General features: G+C 47.3%; 2 protein-coding genes across 2 annotated transcripts in view; one reads left to right on the plus strand and one right to left on the minus strand.

The window, feature by feature from the left end:
- LOC118308921 (low-density lipoprotein receptor-related protein 1) overlaps positions 1-20,449 on the minus strand; it is an 87,682-nt gene that overhangs the window by 1,936 nt on the left and 65,297 nt on the right. Inside the window, exons 42-88 of the mRNA XM_035630383.2 lie at positions 16,539-16,728; positions 16,237-16,441; positions 15,844-16,036; positions 15,001-15,126; positions 14,708-14,836; positions 14,490-14,609; positions 14,277-14,390; positions 14,026-14,175; positions 13,685-13,807; positions 13,457-13,573; positions 12,662-12,790; positions 12,376-12,498; positions 12,139-12,279; positions 11,232-11,419; positions 10,941-11,124; positions 10,776-10,861; positions 10,566-10,685; positions 10,154-10,341; positions 9,753-9,958; positions 9,462-9,650; positions 9,202-9,350; positions 9,009-9,102; positions 8,784-8,900; positions 8,566-8,685; positions 7,810-7,932; positions 7,398-7,523; positions 7,174-7,290; positions 6,092-6,198; positions 5,873-6,005; positions 5,619-5,741; positions 5,396-5,518; positions 5,075-5,212; positions 4,839-4,976; positions 4,624-4,743; positions 4,197-4,462; positions 3,905-4,086; positions 3,680-3,786; positions 3,461-3,580; positions 3,171-3,347; positions 2,944-3,084; positions 2,691-2,864; positions 2,317-2,478; positions 1,955-2,135; positions 1,746-1,853; positions 1,547-1,620; positions 1,223-1,316; positions 51-195 (exon numbers count right to left, since the gene is read on the minus strand). Coding sequence (XP_035486276.1) covers positions 51-195; positions 1,223-1,316; positions 1,547-1,620; positions 1,746-1,853; positions 1,955-2,135; positions 2,317-2,478; positions 2,691-2,864; positions 2,944-3,084; positions 3,171-3,347; positions 3,461-3,580; positions 3,680-3,786; positions 3,905-4,086; positions 4,197-4,462; positions 4,624-4,743; positions 4,839-4,976; positions 5,075-5,212; positions 5,396-5,518; positions 5,619-5,741; positions 5,873-6,005; positions 6,092-6,198; positions 7,174-7,290; positions 7,398-7,523; positions 7,810-7,932; positions 8,566-8,685; positions 8,784-8,900; positions 9,009-9,102; positions 9,202-9,350; positions 9,462-9,650; positions 9,753-9,958; positions 10,154-10,341; positions 10,566-10,685; positions 10,776-10,861; positions 10,941-11,124; positions 11,232-11,419; positions 12,139-12,279; positions 12,376-12,498; positions 12,662-12,790; positions 13,457-13,573; positions 13,685-13,807; positions 14,026-14,175; positions 14,277-14,390; positions 14,490-14,609; positions 14,708-14,836; positions 15,001-15,126; positions 15,844-16,036; positions 16,237-16,441; positions 16,539-16,728 — 6,680 coding nt within the window. The remainder of the gene's footprint in view (positions 1-50; positions 196-1,222; positions 1,317-1,546; positions 1,621-1,745; positions 1,854-1,954; positions 2,136-2,316; positions 2,479-2,690; positions 2,865-2,943; positions 3,085-3,170; positions 3,348-3,460; positions 3,581-3,679; positions 3,787-3,904; positions 4,087-4,196; positions 4,463-4,623; positions 4,744-4,838; positions 4,977-5,074; positions 5,213-5,395; positions 5,519-5,618; positions 5,742-5,872; positions 6,006-6,091; positions 6,199-7,173; positions 7,291-7,397; positions 7,524-7,809; positions 7,933-8,565; positions 8,686-8,783; positions 8,901-9,008; positions 9,103-9,201; positions 9,351-9,461; positions 9,651-9,752; positions 9,959-10,153; positions 10,342-10,565; positions 10,686-10,775; positions 10,862-10,940; positions 11,125-11,231; positions 11,420-12,138; positions 12,280-12,375; positions 12,499-12,661; positions 12,791-13,456; positions 13,574-13,684; positions 13,808-14,025; positions 14,176-14,276; positions 14,391-14,489; positions 14,610-14,707; positions 14,837-15,000; positions 15,127-15,843; positions 16,037-16,236; positions 16,442-16,538; positions 16,729-20,449) is intronic.
- LOC118308927 (delta-type opioid receptor) lies at positions 18,147-20,329 on the plus strand. The gene has a single exon (XM_035630394.2). The coding sequence runs from the start codon at positions 18,910-18,912 to the stop codon at positions 19,930-19,932; it is 1,023 nt and encodes a 340-aa protein (XP_035486287.1). The 5' UTR covers positions 18,147-18,909; the 3' UTR covers positions 19,933-20,329.

The following is a 20,449-nucleotide window of genomic DNA, read 5'->3' on the forward strand; positions in this document are numbered from 1 at the left end:
TAGGTGATGACGTGTAGGTACACAGTATATTTACATACATATTTCTCTACCTTGTCTGGGTCCAGTGTGAAGTCTGCGTCCAGCAGCTCCCCGGCGTCGTCATCAGGCTCGCCCTCGTAGATTTTGTAGGCAGGGTTTCCGATCTCAACGTTCATGGCGCCGTTGGTCATCCTTTGGTGCTGGAAGCCCTTTGCCCTACACAGAGTATTAAGGGCACGGTCACACCTTCGTGTCTTATTCAACACTACGGGAGCAGAGACGGGGCAAGCAGGGACACGGCCACATTACAGGGGGAGGGACGAGGCATCGCAGGACTCTCACCACCGTCCAGGCTGAGGGAACTAAGCCACAGCACAGGCACCTACGCAAACCCAGCATTCATGTAGCCCAGGGCAGAGCCAGACACAGTGAGCCTGGTCACGGGACTGTCAGACGGACAGACTATTCTTCCAGAACACAAGTAACCCGCAATAGATCCTGTGAAATATGCTCTGAATATCTACAAAAGGGATGTACCTCTGAGTAAATGCTGGACGTTTCACACTGCATTTTCCAACCTGAGCTTGGAAGAATGCTGTTGCACGGCTCATGTCTCAACCGTGAGAGACACCACCACAATACAAAGCACAGCACAAGTACAATACAGTACGACGTGGCACAAAACGATGGACGACAGTATGAGAGAGAGAGAGAGAGAGAGAGAGAGAGAGAGAGAGAGAGAGATATCTACAGCGCTGACAGATCTATTCAATGCATCTTTTCAATAGATCTGCCCCGGAGCTGCTAAGAAGACGGCAACTGATTTAGAGAGGAGAAATACAGCGGGAGTGTGACGAGCTACAGCTCCCATGAACATCAGAATGGTGCGACATTCACCACAGGACCAAACACTGCACAGCAACCACGACTCATGAGCGAGGGAAAGACAGAGAGCGTCAGGATAGAGAGAGAGAGAGAGAGAGAGAGAGAGCATCGGGATGCACAACTGAATGTTGGTATGGAGGGGGAAAGTGTAACCCTGGCAACCGTTACCGCAAGCGCCTGGAACCGGTTTTGCCGGGCCGGCTAGACCTGAGGAGCAGAGGAGATGCCATTACAGAGAGGAGAGGAAAAGTGCAGACTGTAGAAAGGAAAAGACGGGAGTAGAAGAGGGAGGGAAAGAGAGGATGCAAAGGCAAAAAAGAGGTCTGCACTGGCTCCTGTCGTCAAGGCTGTTACTCACCCTCTCATCCTTTTCCTGTACCAGAACAATGCCCCGGCAGCCAGCAGGACCAGCAGCAACAGTAGCAGCACAGGGATCACTATGGAGGCCGTGCCTACACACACACACACACACACACACACACACACACACACACACACACACACACACACACACACACACACACACACACACACACACACACACACACACACACACACACACACACACACACACACACACACACACACACACACACACACACACACACACACACACGGTCACCCTAAATCGTATCAAGTTCAAGAAGCTTGACGTCTGATGTCACTTGGTGTGTTGACTTACGTCCGCCTGAACCTGAGGAACTGTCACTGTGGGACACAGACTCACAGCGATGCCCTGCCCAGCCTGGCGAACATCTACGGACACAACAAGAGCGAAAATACAGATTTGTGTGTGTGTGCGTGCGTGTGCGTGTAATCACAGTGGAGTTATTCAGAATCAAAATGAAAACGAGTCCAGATGAGCTCGTTCGGCTCCTCACCTGCACTCGGGAAGGCGGGTGACAGGGTTTATAGAGCACTGGCCATTTGCACAGTACTCATTTGTGTCACAGGTGTAACAGCTGGGCTGGACTCGGCCATTTGTGCAGCTGTTGGAGATGGAGAAGAAGAAAAAAAAGTTGCGAGCAACAATGAGAAAGACGAGACACAACTCTGCATGTGTACGTCTTGTGACTGCGAGGGCTCTTACCGGCAGGCAAAGTTCCCAGAAGGAAAACTGTTGCTGGGGATACACTCGCCGTCACGGCAATAGTGACACTTGTCAATTTCACACATGCTGCCAGTGAACTGGGGCAGACAGCGGCAAAGCTTGGAGCCATTTTCACTCAGTAGACATGTGCCTTTGTTCAGGCAGTGGCCTTCACAGCTTCCTGTTCACACACACACACACACACACATAAACATGTAAGTGTACTGCTTACCAGCTGATTTAAAATAATTATCCATAATATACTTAATACAGATACTCAGGTTGAAATTCTGTCTCTCTTATTGACTTCCTCTTGAACTATCTGAGCATTAAAGTATGATTTAAGATATGGTAACACTCACTATACTGGCACTGGTCGCCCAAGAAGTCAGAGGGACATTGGCAGGTCGGCTGGTTTCCGGCGCTGACTGAACAGTTGCCCCCATTCTTACAATAATCCTTACATGTGTGCAGGTTACAGTTTGGCCCAGTGAAGCCCGTCAGACATCGGCAAGTAGGAGAACCTGTGGAAGGACAGAAATATGGAGGGAGGAATAAAGCAGGGAAAAGAGCAGAGTGTGCGCCAACAAAAACATAAACATTGCCCACAAAACCACATTTCAGCCTGCCCTGCCTTGTTAAACAATGTTATCATCCATTGTACAAGTGAAAAAAAATTAAATAAAAAAATAAACACAAAAAGTGCGATAACCAGCTTGCAATGTCCAAATCGTACCTGTAGGGGAAGGTGTGCATGTGCCTCCGTTCCTGCAGTAATCTCTGCACTGGTCAATATCACATCGGTCTCCTCCATAGTTGGGCTGACAGCGACACTTGGGCTGCTTGTGGGCGTTCAGGAAACAGCTGCCACCGTTCATACACTGGACCAAGCAGGGACCACTGGGAGGAGCTGTGGAGTACATGGACAGTTATTAATTCAGGGGGAAAAGATTACGATGCCAATGTGTTCTGTATGTGGGACCACTCACAGACAGGAGACAGTGTTGGAGTGGGCAGCTCCACACATGTGCCGTTGTCCAGCGTGCGTCCATTGGGACAAGTGCACACTGGTCCACTGGGGCTCAGCAGACACAGCCACTCGCATTTCTTCCTGTCGCAGGGATTCGCAACTGACAAGGACACACGGATAATCAGTCACTCACGCACGGCCTTTGTTTTGACGAAGGGATTTTTCTTTTTTCTTTTTTTTACTCACTCTCAGGTTGCTTGTAACGATGGTACAAAACAATATCCGTGGCGTGGTTCATTCCAGTTGTCAGGTTCTCAATGGGGCCTTTGCCGAATTTATTCACCCTGAAGACGTAGTTGTTTACGTAGGTGACGCCATAGACGTAGTCTTCAAACACATCGATGCTGAAGGGATGATGGAGTTCTGTGGGGAAACAGAGAAGTGACGCTGTGGGCGTTTCCCTGAAAGTGTGCGTGCTACAAAAAATTAAATCTGCGACCGAGTCCTGACGGATGAGCCACTGTGTGCCACTCAACTGTTCTTAATGCTGTTGGCAGCCACAACTGCATCACTGCCGTTCAGCCTCACGCTGCAGATCAACGAGAGTTTAGCATCGGCCCAGTACAGACGCTCATTGAAGTAGTCCACCGCCAGACCTATACAAACAGAATAATAGAATCGATGGGTATAAATATTCTGTCTATAGCAGATGACTGAAGTGAGGAGGAGATGGTTGTGTATAAGTGTGTTTTTACCCGTTGGCCACTGGAGGTTTTCCTCCACCAGCATCTCTCTCATGGTTCCATCCATAGCAGCTGTTTCAATTTTGGGGTGGTTCCCCCAGTCGGCCCAGTACATTTTCCTAATGGAGAAAATATAAGTGCTCTTCACTGCTCTTATCACAGTTAAAATCTGTGTTTACTTTCTTGTGTTTTTTCTAGAATAAGCTTGTTTTTCTGATTTAACTGCAGCCCACTCACCCTCTCTGGGGGTCGACCACAATGGCATAAGGCTCGTCGATCATCCCAGAGATGAGCGTCTTGCGGTGGCGCCCTCCACTTATCTGCGCGACCTCGATGACATCTCTGCCAGAGTCAGTCCAGTACAAGTTCCCTGCCACCCAGTCCACAGCGATGCCACGAGGCATCTTCAGATCAGGGATCTGAACACAGAGACCAGAGAGACTGCGGTGAGAACCTCCAACATTGGTCACACTTTTCCAGTCCTGTTTATATGTTATATTCATATGAAAGCAACCACATGCAAACTTACCTCCAGGTTGGTGACCCTGGACTCGGTTTGGCGTCGGTTACGGTTGCTATTAGGGGAGGAGGAGGAAGAGGGCAAATCATAGGAGGAAATGCGCCCCGTGTGCCAGTTTGTCCAGTAAATGCGGTTCGTCTTGATGTGCAGGTCCATGGCGTCAATGCGCACATTGGCGTCGCCTTGGAAGATCTGCTCATAACGCCAGTTTGGCATGGAAGGGTCCAGGCTGCGGATCTCATTGTCGTCAGCAATATACAGCACTTGTCTTTGAGCTGGTTAATGCACGGGAAGCAGAACAGAAGAAGAACAAACAGATCACGACAGTACATCGAAAAAATGAAGGCAGGATAAGCAATATTCACTTAACACAGTGTATGTGCATAAACATTATCTTGGCGAGCAGAAAAATGTCAGTTATGGTAGAAGTACTCACTGTCAGCCTTGCAGGTGTCATTGATTCTCGTGAAGTACTTGTGGCAGCTGCACTTGTAGGAACCCTTTGTGTTGTTGCAGACGTGGGAACACACTCCAAACTGCTTACACTCGTTCTTATCTGTGCAACACCCCCCCCGATACACATCACTCATGTTTCCAAGTCAAAACATAATATCAGGGAAAAAATGAAGCCAGGGCAGAGAAAACTTGTACCTTCACATCTGTTTCGTCCTTTGGGCAGGAAGCCCGGTTTGCAGGAGCAGAAGGAGTCGGTGGCGTTCACCACACAGTGAGCCTCGTCTCCATCGCCACACACTGTCCTGTTACTGCGACAGTCATTCAGCACCGTGTCTGGAGGCGAGGAAACGGAGAGCGCGCATTCAAACTGTTCCCCAAGCAGAACGTATACTCTCGTTTTGATGAATATACTGTAATTTGACAAGGCCCACCTTTCTTATTGCAGTTGATTTCATCAGAGCCGTAGTCCTCGCAGTCGTTGAAGTAGTTGCAGCGCAGAACAGAGCTGATGCAACGTCCGTTGGAGCACTGGAACTCGTCCTTCTGACATGTTGGTGTGGAGGGAGGCACTGGAGGAGTTAGAGTGTCACATAAGTCGTTATTACCATGGTAATCATGTGCAAAAGTCATTCCGAATGCAAATTGCTATTTCATTTTTGAAAAATCCTATATTTTCCCCCTAATTGTTCCTGTTAAATGTTTGTTAGTCTGTCTGATAATTTTCAAGTTCAAACGAGATCAACCAAACTCACAGCAGTTAAGTTCATCACTGTTGTCCCCACAGTTGTTGACTCCGTCACAGTGTTTTGATATTGGCAGACACACGCGGTCGTTATGACAGCGAAACTGCCTTGTGGGCGGACACTGGAATTTGACTAAAGGAGAGGAGCAGAGAAACGTCACAGGTGAGAAAAAAAGACTTTTAACTAGCAGGGTACGAAACGGCATGGACACACTAAGCGCTGCGATTCTCACCACACTCCTCCGGGTTCTCGTCCGAGTTGTCTCCACAGTCGTCCTCGCCGTCACACTTCCAACCCAGAGGCTTACAAAGAGTGTTGTTGCACTGGAACTCGTCCAGGGGGCAGTATCTACCCACTGAGAAACGGAGGTGAAAGACAGAGGAGAGAGGAATGAATGATACATCGCAGCAGCTGCCGAATGCATCCACATTTTTTAGCGTTATGTTTGGCCTAACATCCAGGAGAAAATAAGCGAGCGGCCATTACCACCACTGTCACATTTCTCCTCATCACTGCCGTCTATGCAGTCAGCATCAGCATCACAGCGCCAGCGGATGGGGATGCAGTGGCCATTTTTGCACTGGAACTGATCACTGTCACACTTCACTTCACAGCCATTCTGAAAATTGCAGTATCTCCATTAGTACCCTAACTATGTCGAATCTTTTAAAGCAGAAATGTAATCGGGAGGGAAATAGGTGTTACCTCATCTGAACCATCAGCACAGTCATGGTCCCCGTCGCATTTCCAGCGCCCGGCAATGCAGCGGCCATTTGTGCAGGCAAACTCGCTCTCTGAACATTGACGAGGCACTGAGGGCAAAGAGATGACAGCTTAGAGGAGGGAGAGACGATAATGAAGGAGGAGAGTAGAGGCAAGGAGCAAGGAAAGGAAAAGAGGTGAAAAAGTGGGAATAGAGCAGACTGCTAAAAAAAACAACCTCACAGGGTTTTCTTGTTCATATTTAATATACATCAGGTTATTCAGATCACAAGGTTGACTCATGGGGAACAGAGGTGGGAATGGTACAACATCCTTTACTAAATGTAGCAGTGGGAAAAGAAAGAAGAAAAGACAAGCTGGGGGCACACAAAGGACTGGGGAGCTGGGGCTGTGGATGGTTGAGCTGAAACTGTGAAAACACCTACCTCTGGCTCACAGCAACAGGCCAGTGTGAAATGCAAAACAGACATGACATGATGTGAGATGTGCAAATGGCCACAGAACTGATCAACTGAAAAGCCTCAACCATGCGTGTAGCTGAGTAACTGTGGCGCACACACACACACACACACACACACACACACACACGGTGAAAGGTGATGCACCGCTCAACGCTGCAACCTGTTGCATCTGAAATCTGCTCACATGAGGGCTCGTCTAACGTCATGAATCTTTGTTTTCATACCGACATTGGGCCTCAAGCAAAAACATTTTCGTATTCTTATGATGATGAATGCGACTTGTGCTCTTTTGAGCTGACGTGCACTAGGATAACAAATTAGCATAATAAACACCCCCAAAATACCATATAAGGCTTTGCTTCTTGCCCCATATGTTAGACCAACAGCAGACTAATTTACGTGACTTTTACGACACTAAATTGAGTTCGTACCTGATAGAAAACTCATACTACGATAATTGGTGTTTAGTTCTTCTCATACACATGATTTAAGAACAAATCTGTTCGTACGAACGGTTCTTGCCTGAGGCGCAAGAGCCGAAGTTGTGACAGTGCGAGCGAGCAGTCCCTCCGTAAAACGAAGAAACACAAAGAAACAACCTACCACACTTGTCTTCATCGGAGTTGTCGCCGCAGTCGTTGTCGTAGTCGCACTGCCAGCGGCCTGGCACGCAGCGGTTGTTCTTACAGCGGAACTGGTATGGCTCGCATGTCCGCTCATCTGTGCACAAAACAGACATTAAAAGATATACCAGCTCCATTTTGTACCAGATATCTTCTCTGTCACTGTCTTGACCCCCCTCCTCCCTTCTTCCACTCTCTCTTTACCACACTCTTCCTTGGGTTCATCTGAAGCATCTCCGCAGTCGTCCTCTCCGTCACACTTCCAGCGTGCCGGGATGCAGCGCCCTGAGTCCTTGCAGCGGAACTCGTCCACGCCGCACGTCATTTGGGCTGCAACAGAGAGGTGTTAGTGGATTAGACAACTTACCGTCAAACGTAAGAAAACACAGTCACGACCTAAGATTATAAATCGATAATAGTGTTATTATTGATGCAAAATAAGATGTTCCTGTTTGAGTTTGAAGTTAAAAATGTACTGATTTACAATAACTGATGTTCACAGCTTCCCATCAATATAACCAATCAGGCTCTATTAGAGGACTGTGTTCATGTAGTAAGGCAAAGTTACAGTATTTTCTCAAGTTGTTTGTTGCAGTAATTTCAAACTGGGTCTTACTGCAGTTGGCAGGTTCATCAGATCCATCCACACAGTCGTTGTCCCTGTCACACACCCACACCCGTGGGATACAGCGCTTGGTGATGGCACACTGGAACTGGTTGGGGGCGCACGTCACTTCCGCTGCACAAGAGACAGACAGATTAGGTCACTAACTCCACAACGCTGAATGAAAAAGAATGTTCTCATGATGAATTTCCTCAAATTAAAGGACCACAATGGTGAAGTCCTGTAGTGGCACCTTGTGACGGCAATATCGCATAATATGGCGATGTTGCGATTCTTACAGCTTTGCAGCGAAAGGTGCTAAAGTGTAAATTGTGGCCTCAGGATGGCACAAAGGAGCAGTTCATGTTATCTCCCTCTCTGGAGGACGAATGCGCTCGGCAAATGTCATGGCAATTACATTATGCGACAAAATTTGGCCAGAGGGCGTGACTACAGGAAAGGTCAGAATGAACAGAGGTCCTCTGGGGAGCTTGAAAGTCTTCATCCATTTCCTATCTACTCATTAATCTTTTAAAATACGGTATAAATTAAGTGGAAACTGTGGCCTAAGGGGAACAACAGAGGATAGGTCAAAGGGTCAGAACAATCAGTAGGGTTCATCCTCTGGGGAGAAGTTTTTAGTCTGGCTACAAATTGTGAAGATGAAGAGTGTTGTTCAGATAGAAGAACAGAAAGGTTAACTGTAGTGACCGAGATCACCATCCTTAGAAACTAGCAGGGCAACCAGAGGGGAACTGGAATACTTACGACAGTCTTTCTCATCCTCTCCCTCTCCACAATTGTCCTGTCCATTGCAACGGAAGATGCCAGGGATGCAGCGACTGGGGTGGGTGCATTTAAACTGACTGGGCAGGCACACATGGATGTCTAGAAAGAAAAAAATAATAATATGACAACGTGGATTATTATTAGGTACGACTAAGAGAAAGATTTCAGATCTGTAGGTGTATACAGGTGTTGTTTACCGCAGTTGGCCTCGTCGGAGTTGTCTTGGCAGTCATTGTCTCCATCACAGATGTAAGCTGGGTTGGTGCAGATGCCCGTGCCACACTGGAACTGGCCTGGTCTACATTTAAACTCGGCTACAGGGAGAAAACATGGTACATTATTGAGCAGAAAAAGAAAAAAATACTTATAATATCACACTGTATCAACAGGAAATGACCATCTGGGCTGCGCCCGTCACTCACGGCAGTCTGCAGGCTCGTCTGAGCGGTCCCCACAGTCATCTTCAGTATCACACTTCCACCAAAACGGAATGCATTTGTCATTTTTGCAAACAAACTGAGGGAACAGAAGAGAGGACACTTGACTTTTTCAGCTCAATTAAATGTTAATACTGGTAAATGTAAAAAAAAAAAAAAAAAAAGAGAGATTGCACACCTGACTTGCAGTGCAGTTGGACAAACACTGTTTGCCATCGGCTGCCAGGTAAAAGTTAGTGGGGCAAGCGCACTTGTAGCCCCCTCCAGGCGAGAGCAAACACAGGTTACTGCAGCCTCCGTTGTTCGTTTGGCATGGGTGGTCAGCCACTTGAGAGAGAAGGACATGTACACAAGTAGAGTTAGAAGCAGATCTCACAGGGACCAGGACATAAATAAAGATTTACTTGTGGTTATCGGTGACGGATGCCTTGGTTTTACCTTCAGGCTGGCGGTATGGGTGATAGATGTGGATGTCCATTGGCCTGTGTAAGGTGCTGATCAGCAAGGTCTTGTTGACCCCCAGGGTCTTATGAGCTCGGTTGATGGACTTTGTCTCCCAGTCCGTCCAATAGATGTACTCCTCAAACAGGGTCATGGCAAAGATGTGGGGAATATCCTGAGTCAAAACTGCAAGGGCACAGGTTCAAAGACAAATGAGTCTGTGTTTATGATGAGAGGAGTGTGTCTGCACACACTCCTGTACTGTGTGTGTGTCTGCATGTGTGTTACCTGTGTGTCTGCTGGTTCCATCCAGGCTGGCGAATGCGATGTAGTCCTCCCGAGCATCAGCCCAGTAGATGCGGTCATTAACAAAGTCCAGCGTGAGGCCATTGGGCCACGTGATCTTATCCTCCACGATGACAGTCCTGTTGGTGCCGTCCATCCCAATCCTCCCTATGTGGGGGGTGTCACCCCAGTCTGACCAGTATAAATACCTGTCAGGGATGTGCTGGATTCGTTATGTTGGCTGGTCATAACTAATCAGAATTCAAGATTCACTAAACCCCCGATTTTCTGGTGGTTTTAAACCTAATGCGAAATCACGAAATATAGAATTGAAAAAGTCCATCGCATGAACATTTACTGTATGTAAATGACAATAAAGTAGGCAGTTGTTGTGTCACTCTTACCCATAGCGTACGTCCACTGCCACAGCACGTGGCTCCCTCAGGCCGTGGTTGACCAGAACTGTCCGGTACGCTCCATTCAGCTTTGACACCTCGATAGTGTCCCGGCCCTTATCGCACCAGTACAGGTTTCCTCCCACCCAGTCGACTGCCAGACCGTCTGGGTTGCTGAGTGATGTGCGATGAAGGACCTAACAAATGAGCGAGGCAGTACACACTTCCTGAATCTATGCCTCATAATGAAAGATTTAATTCTTTTTACCGGGGGTTTTTAAGTGCACATGCACGAGTACAAACAAGGATTAATTAATCTTTTTGAATGTCGGTTTTATAATCAGAAGAAAAAGTAAGACAGGTTTTATCAGCGGCTTTCACTGCTCCCTGTCTTCCTAAGACGAGATGCCGCTACACTGACCTGAACATCGCTGCCGTTGATGTGCATGCGTCGGATCATGCTGCCCTGCGTGGTCACATCTGTCCAATAAATCATCTGCTGGCGGTAGTCGAAGTCCAGGGCCACAGCATTGTTCAAGCCCTGTCAAAGCACAGAAGCCGCATTAGTCTGGGCCGACGATTAAACTCCTTCTGGAGATTTTCCAGGACATACTGTATATGCGAGTCTCACCTGTTTAATCAGCGTGTAGTTGGAGCCGTCCAAATTGAGCTTCCTCAGGTAATAGCGGTTGGCAAAGATCAGGAAGGGCTCCTCATCTGCAGGGAGGGAGACATCATGTGAGTGGATGAAGCTCAAACACTTGCCTGCATGTTATTAATCCGTCGTGTTTCTCACCAGAGGTGGATTTGCATATGGTGGGGTTTACAGGACTAAGCTGGAAGCCCTCCACACACAGACAGTGGAAGCTGCCGTGTGTGTTGATGCAACGCTGCGTGCAGGGATAGGTGGTTGTGCACTCGTCTATGTCGACGCAAGTCTTCCCATCATCCTTCAGACGGAAGCCTGGGTGGCATCTACACTGTGAGGAGGCAAAGTACAGAGCGGGGTAAAGCAACAGTACACGGTGTTTACATTCTACATGGAGGATGGGAGAACTCCAGTCAGAACTTCACCATGTTCACTTACCTTGAAGCCTATCTTCAGGTCTTCGCAGAGCTGAGAGCAGCCACTCAGTTTGCTGTTCAGGCACTCGTTGATGAAGCAGTTCAGCTCGTCAGAGCCGTCACCACAGTCGTCCTTGTGGTCACAGAGCAACGTCTCATTCACACAGTTTCCATTGTTGCAGGCGTACGTAGTGTCGTTGCATTTCTTCTCTGCTCCATTGAGGCGGGAAATTAAATGGGAAACAAATTAAGAAAAAAAATGTTAACCAGCGCAGCATTTAGGCCTTGTTCAGACTGCCAGCCCAAATCTGTTTTTTACTTTATCCAGGTTATATCCAGCAAAAACAAAGTGGTAAAAATTGGATCCAGATCACATTTGGTAATTCAAAATGGACCTCTTCAGATGTATCGGAGTCCAGACGCTCTGGCTGCTCAACTCTGATTTCAAAGTGGTTTTTGATTCGCTCGCAATGCGACACATAAAGAAAACATCACATCCAGAGTGACAGTAGCTACGCAGTTACTGTAGCTACAGCAACACATGCAGATTGGTTGGTGATGTCTGCAGCCACAAATCAGATCTGCAGACAATCTGTTCTAAATATCTGATTTAAGAAACAAACAAAAAAAGTGAAACTGAACAAAGCCTCAATCACAACTGCTGGGTATTTATGTGCATTAACATATATACTGTATCATGCTGGATGTGACTTCTACATGTTTGCTTCCTGTAGAGTTGACCTGCTGTCAGTGCTACAATTGTGCATTTTTTTTTTCTCACGTCCTCATGCTCAAAGGCAACAGATGGAAATAAGACATATGGCAAAATCTGTCAGTTTCAATTAATGTTCTGGAGTAACTAGATAAATGCATAAAAAAAAGTAAGTAAAAAGTTAAAAGTGCTTCTAGAGTGGTGGGGTGAAGTTTACCAGGGCCAGTGCAGTGTGGGTTCTTTGGCGCCTCGTCTGAGTGGTCGTGGCAGTCGAAGTCTCCATCACACTCCCATGAGCTCTGGATGAGGCAGCGTCCATTGGCACAGCGGAACTCGTTGGGTCCACATGTTGGATATTCTGCAGCGAGAAAAAACAACACCGACAGTCGAGCTCCTTGTCAGTGAGGAGGAGAGAGTTTTTCTTTTTTAAATCGTCTCATCGGGGTCCACTCACCACATTCCTGGGACTCATCCGAGCCGTCGCTGCAGTCGTTGTCATGGTCACACACAAAGTGCTTGGGTATACACTGTCGGTTCTGGCACATGAACTCGTTGCTGCTGCAGGTGTTGTTGAACACTGAGACATACAAAACATTTTGGTGAGTAAATGAGGTTTAGATTTCATGCTCCAATAGTTGCAGCATGGATTGACATGTCTTCCTTTGTCTCTCTGGCTTTTTTCAAATGAATGTATATTCATTTTGACCATATCCTGCCCCGGCCTGCACTCCCTCACTCACCGCAGCCAGCTTTGACACTCTCGTCAGCTCCATCGGTACAGTCTTTGTCCCTGTCGCACTTCCAATGCTTAGGGATGCACATGTGTGATCCAGGACACTGGAACGCATCGGGGCTGCAGGTTTTGGTCTCTGTGATGGAAAGAGATTTTTTTAAAGGTAATTTTCAAGCCTTTCATTGGCCTGAGAAATGTATTAATTTACAGGGGAAATCCATTTACAATTGATGATCACATTATATTTTTGTAATGTCTCAGAATGGGAACTGTTATGTTATATAATTTTAACAACACAATCACTTTGGTTTAAAGCTGTTGTTTAAGACTTAAACATAAATGCAAATGTTTTAGTCTGAATCACAGGCCAATTTTTTTTGGTATCAGCTTTTTCAAAAAGTGTTCATACAAACAACCTCATACTTGACACTGCTTTCTTAGGTTGTGTGGAACACACCTACCATTAAATTGAGCAATAATAGAAAAAACAAAACAGGGGTTGACTTTACCTTTAGGCAAGTTAGGTAAATGGCTGTGAGGCTCAATTTTCAAGTCGGCATATTAGTTACGTAATCTGACATAACCGCCATGATTATAGAGTCGAACATTTGGTGGCGAACTGTTGTGAATAAGCAGCGGCCTGTGGATAAAGGCAATGCTGCCGACGTGAGAGAAGACATCAGTCCCCACAACTGCACAGAAGGCAGAGTGCTGTTTGTCTCTTCATTCAAAGGTAATCAATGTTGACTGCATCGCGTGTCCAAAGCAAACCAAATTCAACACACAATACACAAACACTCACTGCACTTGCTGTCCTCATCGCTGCTGTCACCACAGTCGTCGGCTCCGTCGCACACCCAGCGGTTGGGAATGCAGCGGTGGTTCCCACACTCAAACTGGGAGGCTGAGCAAAACTTATCTAGAGAAAGCAGAAAAGAATTTAAAAAGTGCAAAATACAAGCGCCACAACAAGGTAGTGGCCCGCTGGAGCTTCGGATAGTTTAGGTTGTAGTACAGTATCCAAACATACCACAGTGAGCCTCGTCTGCACCGTTCTCACAGTCGTTCTCCTTATCACAAGTCCAGCTCATAGGGATACAACGTCCACTGGGACAGGCAAAGAAGGGCGTCGGACAATTTGTTTTCCTGCTCCCTGGCAAAGTGACAGACAAGTGGTACGATGAGTAAGAAAACATCAGGGAGTTAAGCCAGCATGAAAACGAAAGTAGAAAAAATGTATTTCCTCCTATTCCTTAATTTAATGGATGAAAACATTCATTGTTTTTGTTCCTGCTCTATCACGTATAATACAAATTGGAGCTTCTGCTCTGAACCATCTGTAATGAAAAAAAGGGGAAGTTGTTTAAATACCTGGGCAATTTCTTTCATCAGAGAAGTCTCCACAGTCGTTGGCTCCATCGCACTGCCAGGACGGGGCAAAGCAGAGTGTGGTGAACTCGCACTTCTGAAAGGTCACTCCCTTCACCCCCAGGCGGAAGTAACTGGAACAGTCCGTGGCAGCTTAACAGAAGAGAGCAGAACTACTTTACCACTTTGCGACGGCCTGGGAGCAAGTGTCGGCTTTTTCTCAACAAAGGTATTCTGATTATTGCCGAACGTACTGCAGTTCATCTCGTCACTAGCATCCTCGCAGTCCACCTTCTGGTTACACTTGCTGGAGTTGGTGATGCAGCCTCCGTCTCTGCACTGGAACTGATCGGCTGAGCACAGCGTGGCTGACACACAAGAAGAACACACAGAGTCCAAAAAAAAATAACTCATAAAATATATATATATATATATAAAACTTGTTTAATCAAAAGACTTTGACTCACAGTTACAGAAGAGTTCATCGGAATTGTCTCCACAGTCATCCTGCCCATTGCACCAGGAGCTGTGCCCGACACAGCGGGCATTCACGCACCGTCTGTAGCCCTTCTTACACACACGGTTGGCTGAGAACCACACAGAATGCGACATGGACTCAACTTAGGAACGTCAACGAGGAGAGCTTGGCTGAGCCTGTCTGGATGGAGAGCAATGATCCACTCACCACAGTATGACTGCTTCTCATCGGACTTGTCCTTGCAGTGGGCCATGCCATCACAGGTCAGGGTGTAGTTGACACAGTCTCCATTTCCACACTCAAACTCATCAATGTTGTTACATGTGGTGTTCAGGGCTGTGAGACGGGGGCAGAAAAATACACTTAGATTACAATACACAATCGGCAGGGATAAATAATATTTTCTTAAAGAAACGCGTATGAACGATGACTTTTTATATCTTTATATGGCGCGATAGCAAGCCACAAAGTTGTTTTTATGAATGCCTTGCATGTATTACCAATGCAGGTATTGTCCTCCAAAAGTTTCCTGTCACCACGGCAACTGCAGTTGACCCTTCCCTCAGAGGTCAGCAGACACAGATCCTGACATCCTCCATTGTTGACGCGGCACATAGAGAACTCACCTATGCAGACAGGAGGAAAGTTAAACATGCGCACACACACACTTGAATGAGAATTTCTCAGCCCACCTCCATCCTCCTGACACACCAGCAAACACATCCCCCCTCCTATAGACCGATACGCCTGCCTGAATACGCCGTCGGCTCTGCCTCCGCTGAATGCATAATGCAATGTGACTCAATCTAAATGGGATTTGCAGCTATTTACCGCAGGCTTTCGGCTCGTATGGTCGCCGCGGGTATTGGAGCGCGAAAGAGTTTACTGAATGAGGCAACTTGAGGGAGAAGATGGCCGATGATATGGAAGAGAAGAAAAAGAAATGGGCTGGGGCTGCATTGATTTGAAAGCATACGGACAACGGGAGATGTCGAACGAGACGAGGTGAAGAATAGAGGTGAAGGCGTGGAGAAAAGTGAAGTGAACAGCATTTACAGCACGCATGTGTGTGTGTGTGTGTGTCTGTGTGTGTGTGTGTGTGTGTGTGTGTGTGATGTTGGGGCTCAGGAATCTGTTACACAGATTACATTTGTCATCCCATTAACTGCTCTGTTAATGGGACACACACACACACACACACACACACACACACACACACACACACACACACACACACACACACACACACACACACACACACACACACACACACACACACACACACACACACACACACACACACACACACACACACACACACACCTCTCTGTGTAAAAACTCACAACTATTGGTGTCTTTGGCCACAGCAACAATGCCCATCGGCTGCTGGGGGATGTCGGCACGCAGCACCTTCATGTCTCCTCCTGTGTATTTGTCAGCACGGAGCACAGCCCTCCTCACCCAGTCGGTCCAGAAGATGTAGTCACCGTAAACCGACAGGCCAAACGGATGGACCGGCTCATTCTTCAACACCACCTGCAGGGGGAGGCAGGACCACAGCCATGACCTCACACATTCAGGGAAGTCCAGCCTTTGCGATAAACATGAAACGATAAACAAACTGACGGCCGTTATTGGGCAATTTCTGTAATGCAATTATACTGCAGTCCAAATATTTTGATTATGCGTCATTGTGTGTGTTGTCTGCATGTAAGTGTTTACAGCATGTCACTCACATAGCGCCGACTGCCGTCATACTCGCAGCGCTCTATCTTGTCCAGAGTGGCATCAGAGAAATACAGTTTTTCAGCACGGTGGTCAATGGCCAGGCCGTTAGGGGTTCGGATGTCAGTGCCGATGATCACAAGGACGTTGGAACCAGTCAGTGTGGCACGCATGATACTGGGAGACTGCTCATTCCAGTTGGTCCAGAACATGAGGCTGAAGGACAGAGGAACAATCAGTGGTGTAAAGAGGTGTAAAGTTTTGGCATTACGTAGCAAAATGATTGTATATGAACAACCGAATTAGTTCTAACCTCTGACATTCGTCGAGGACAAAGGCTCTTGGGTGGTCATCTCCGGACATTGTGACCACCGTGTGCCAGTCCACCGCCCCCCAGCGGCTCTGATCCACAGTGTGGCGGGTGATGGTTGAAGTAGTGTAGCTGGTCCAATACAGCATGTCCCAGCCCCTGTGGTATGCCAAGCCCTCCACCGAGCCCACATCTGAAGAGAGCAATGTAGAGAAGAGTTGAAAGAAATAAATCCAGGATAAGGGATGAGACAGAAGAGGAAGGAGGTAAACGTCAAATTCAATGCTGTGTTCAAAGGCCAAGTGTGGACCGTCTGGCAGCAGCTCAGTGCTGCCTAACCGCTGTGTGGCAGAACACAGTGAAGGCAACGGATATTCCAGCTTGATATTAATAACCAAGAACACAGTGTGATTCAGGGCTTTTATCCAACAAATAGCTCACTAAAAAGGTCACAGTAACATTCACAGGCTAGCGTGTTACTTTCCATCGCACTACCTCATCAACACATGGGAAGTAAAAAGTCATTTCTCTGCTCCGCAGCCATGAAGTGAGTAAGAAGTTGTGCCTGCACAGAGGCCAGAGGACAGCCAAGATGGAAGAACACAAAGTTCTGGAGCGGCAGATAGAGAACAGCTGCTCTGCTGCTGAGAGACAGCACACACACACACACACACACACGCACACACACACACACACAGTGCAAGTGTAAAAACAACCGTGCATCAGATCACTTCAATGCCAAGTAATTGGTGGTAGTTGCCGTCTTGTTCCTGCAATGGAACGGTGAGGGTGTGACGATAACAGCTGCTTTTTTTTTTCAAAGGACTGGCAGTGACCTCACTCTTATCACCGCTCGGTCCAGAGGATCAGTGAGATTCACCACCAGGTGGGACACTTAGCACTGCACCTACAGTGAAATGCCATGGGCATGAATCAACATTTGTCTGGCCCATGCTATGAAAGACGGAATGAGGAAAAGCAAGTGGAAAGTCGGGCAGAGGCGGCGACTCCCCCTCTGCCTCTCACAATCATAAATCAATGGCCATAAAAAAAGAGCAAACCTGAAATCCATTCAACCTTATTTCCTCTTTTTTTTAAGGTGCTGTTAATGAAGTGTAAATCTTAAGCCTGCAGCTTATCTTGACTCAAATTCCTGATTTTCACCAACATTTATCTGCACATTCATGCTGACCTAAGCATATCTAGGGACTGTATATATACATATATATGTTTTTGTTGTTGTTGTTGTTTACAATAATACAGATTAACTGAATTTACAGCTGCTGAGCTCAGCTTGTTACACCAACACAGATAGTTTTTTATTACACTTATCTGCAGTAGGTGTGATAGCAGTGTAGTGTTTCCTGTCAGACAGGCAGTCAATAATTACCCTGATTTCTGAAGGCAAACACTACTTCACTCTATGTCTCTTTGTGTACAGTATATTCCATATCTGTGTGTGCAGGGACAAAACAAACACCCAAATATAGACCCTTTCAGAGAAATGAACAGAAACAATGGATCCTGGGAAAAAAACTAAAACTACGTTTGGCCTCGTTAGGCCCTCCCACAAAAAAACGGGCCAACCAATGTCTGTCCTGCTCTATGATAATCAGTCCAGAGTTCACCTGCAGTTTGCTTGGTTTCATCCTATCTCACTGCTCAGCTATTCGTCTGTAGTTTCCTTTGCGGCTACGATTGTGTTTTCTAACGAGACCCCATCCTCGGAGGCAGGAGGAGGAAGGCTGATTGCGGATTGCTCAGCCCGGGGCCTGATTGAGGTGTCATGTGGAGTAGCCTCCTGCTAGGAAATGACAGAAAATCGCACAATTCCACAGACTTTAGCTCTCACCACTTGGATGCTCTCAACAAGAGTCTCTGGGGAGGGATGAAAAACCCCAGCAACTGAAGAAACCAATAATGTCTTGACTTCAATGGAGGGGGTCTGATGTTATCTTGTTCCCTGCATCGCCTGCAGCCAATCAAAGTTGGAGCTGATTGGGAGGATTGTGAAGATTCACATACAGCACATGGGAAGCAGCTTTAACACGACTTCATGAGCCGGGTCATTTGCTGGATGTGTTTCTAGGAGGTAATCACTGTAAGTAGGAACAGGGATTTATGTAAAATGTGTATATGTATTCAACAATTACATTTGGTGTTTTCTATTCAACACTCTAGATGTTAAATGATTGGAAATCTGTGTGGTGTTATTTTCCGAGCACACTGCTGTGAAGCCACAGCATGAGTAAGCATTACCGCATGTATAATCAGTTGCTTTATGGCCGGCCTGAGCATATTGACCCAGCCAGAAGCCAACTGTGTTTTAATAGTAGCAATATAACAGGAAGACACCAACATAACTGAAGACAAGATGGTGACATGGAACTCTACCAGCTCAGAGGGTTTGCTGGGGAACGACAGTAACGCCGGGCTGGACAACGTGGAGCAGGTCCTAGTCCCAATACTAGATGCACTGATTCTGGTGATGGGGGTCGGGGGGCACACGATGGTGATGGTGATCCTGTGTGGGAGGTGGAGAAGGGGGGTTGGACATTCTCCTCACGGCTCTATGACGGGCACAGGGACAGACATCCTCCTGATGGCTCTCAGCGCTGCAGACCTGCTTTTGCTCTCCATGCTTCCCTTCCACACTGTTGCCATCGCCATGCAGCAATGGCCGTTTGGGGACTTGATGTGTCGTCTGGTGAGCTTCTTGGGATCGGCCTGCTCCTCGGCCAGTGTCTTCACGCTGGCCACACTGGCTGTGTCGCGCTACCTGAATGTGGTGCAGCCTGCGCGAGCTTACGGCCTCCTCTCCACTCGCCGGGTGTCCATAGCTGCTGCTCTCCTCTGGGTCCCGGCCTGCTGCCTGGCCGCACCCCAACTGGTTTTTCGCTCTGTGGGAATGCCTCGACGAGCCCCCGATGGGCTTGCTTGTTTTGCTTTCCTGTCCCACCGAGACCAGCTGATCTACGGATTGATTCATTTTCTCATGGCCTTCTTGCTTCCACTGATCACCATTGCAGTGGCCTATGGCAGCATCTATGTGTTCCTGTGGGGGAGTCAGCACGCCGGCAGGGCTCCCCAAGTAGAGCGCTATCAGAGCAAAGTGACCCAAACGTCAGCCATGCTGGTGCTGGCTTTTACCCTGTGCTGGCTGCCATCCTATGGGCTGATGCTGGCCTTGCTGGTGGATGAAAGTTCAGGGGCCACTGGCGCCTCACCACGTTACGGCCCCTTCAGTGTGTTTGCACGCCTCATGGCGACCTCCTCCACGGTGATGAACCCCATCCTCTACGTGCTCATGTCCCAAAAGTTCAGACTAGACCTGCTGAGGCTGTTCAAGAGGGGAGGGCAAAGGGCCAGTGGGGCTGTGGCGATGGCTGCTGCCTGAACGTATGACTATCAGCAGCTACTTTGCTATAACTAAACAAGTGACATGCAACCACTTATCCTTATCCTACGGGGAATTGCAATGAAAAAATTACAAGCTGACTTGCTTTGCTGAAATACTCTATGTATATATAATATGAACAAAATGGACACAACCATCACCCTCACAAGGAAAGTGTCAAGTGTCTCTTAAAAAAATCTCCACTATTAGCTTGGCTATTGTAAAAGATCAAACCGCCTGTCCCGGGAGGTGCTGCTCTACAGGGACAACAGGACAAACAATGTTGAATCATGCATCCGTTTTAAAACAGACTCAAGTAAAGGCACTTTGGTGAAACATTAATGGGGCACCTGTGTTTTGTTGTGTTGAAATACGGTGAATAAAGATCAGTCCGTCTCTGTGCCTGTTTATGTTCCTATACACTCTGTTCTCAAAACACAGATCAAAAAAGGTCTTTCTTTTCATTTTCATCCTCAGAATAAAAGCTTCCTGGTTCTGTTTAGATTGGTTGGAGTGT

The sequence above is a fragment of the Scophthalmus maximus genome, chromosome 6 (assembly GCF_022379125.1).
Source record: "Scophthalmus maximus strain ysfricsl-2021 chromosome 6, ASM2237912v1, whole genome shotgun sequence".
NCBI classification, from domain to species: domain Eukaryota; kingdom Metazoa; phylum Chordata; class Actinopteri; order Pleuronectiformes; family Scophthalmidae; genus Scophthalmus; species Scophthalmus maximus.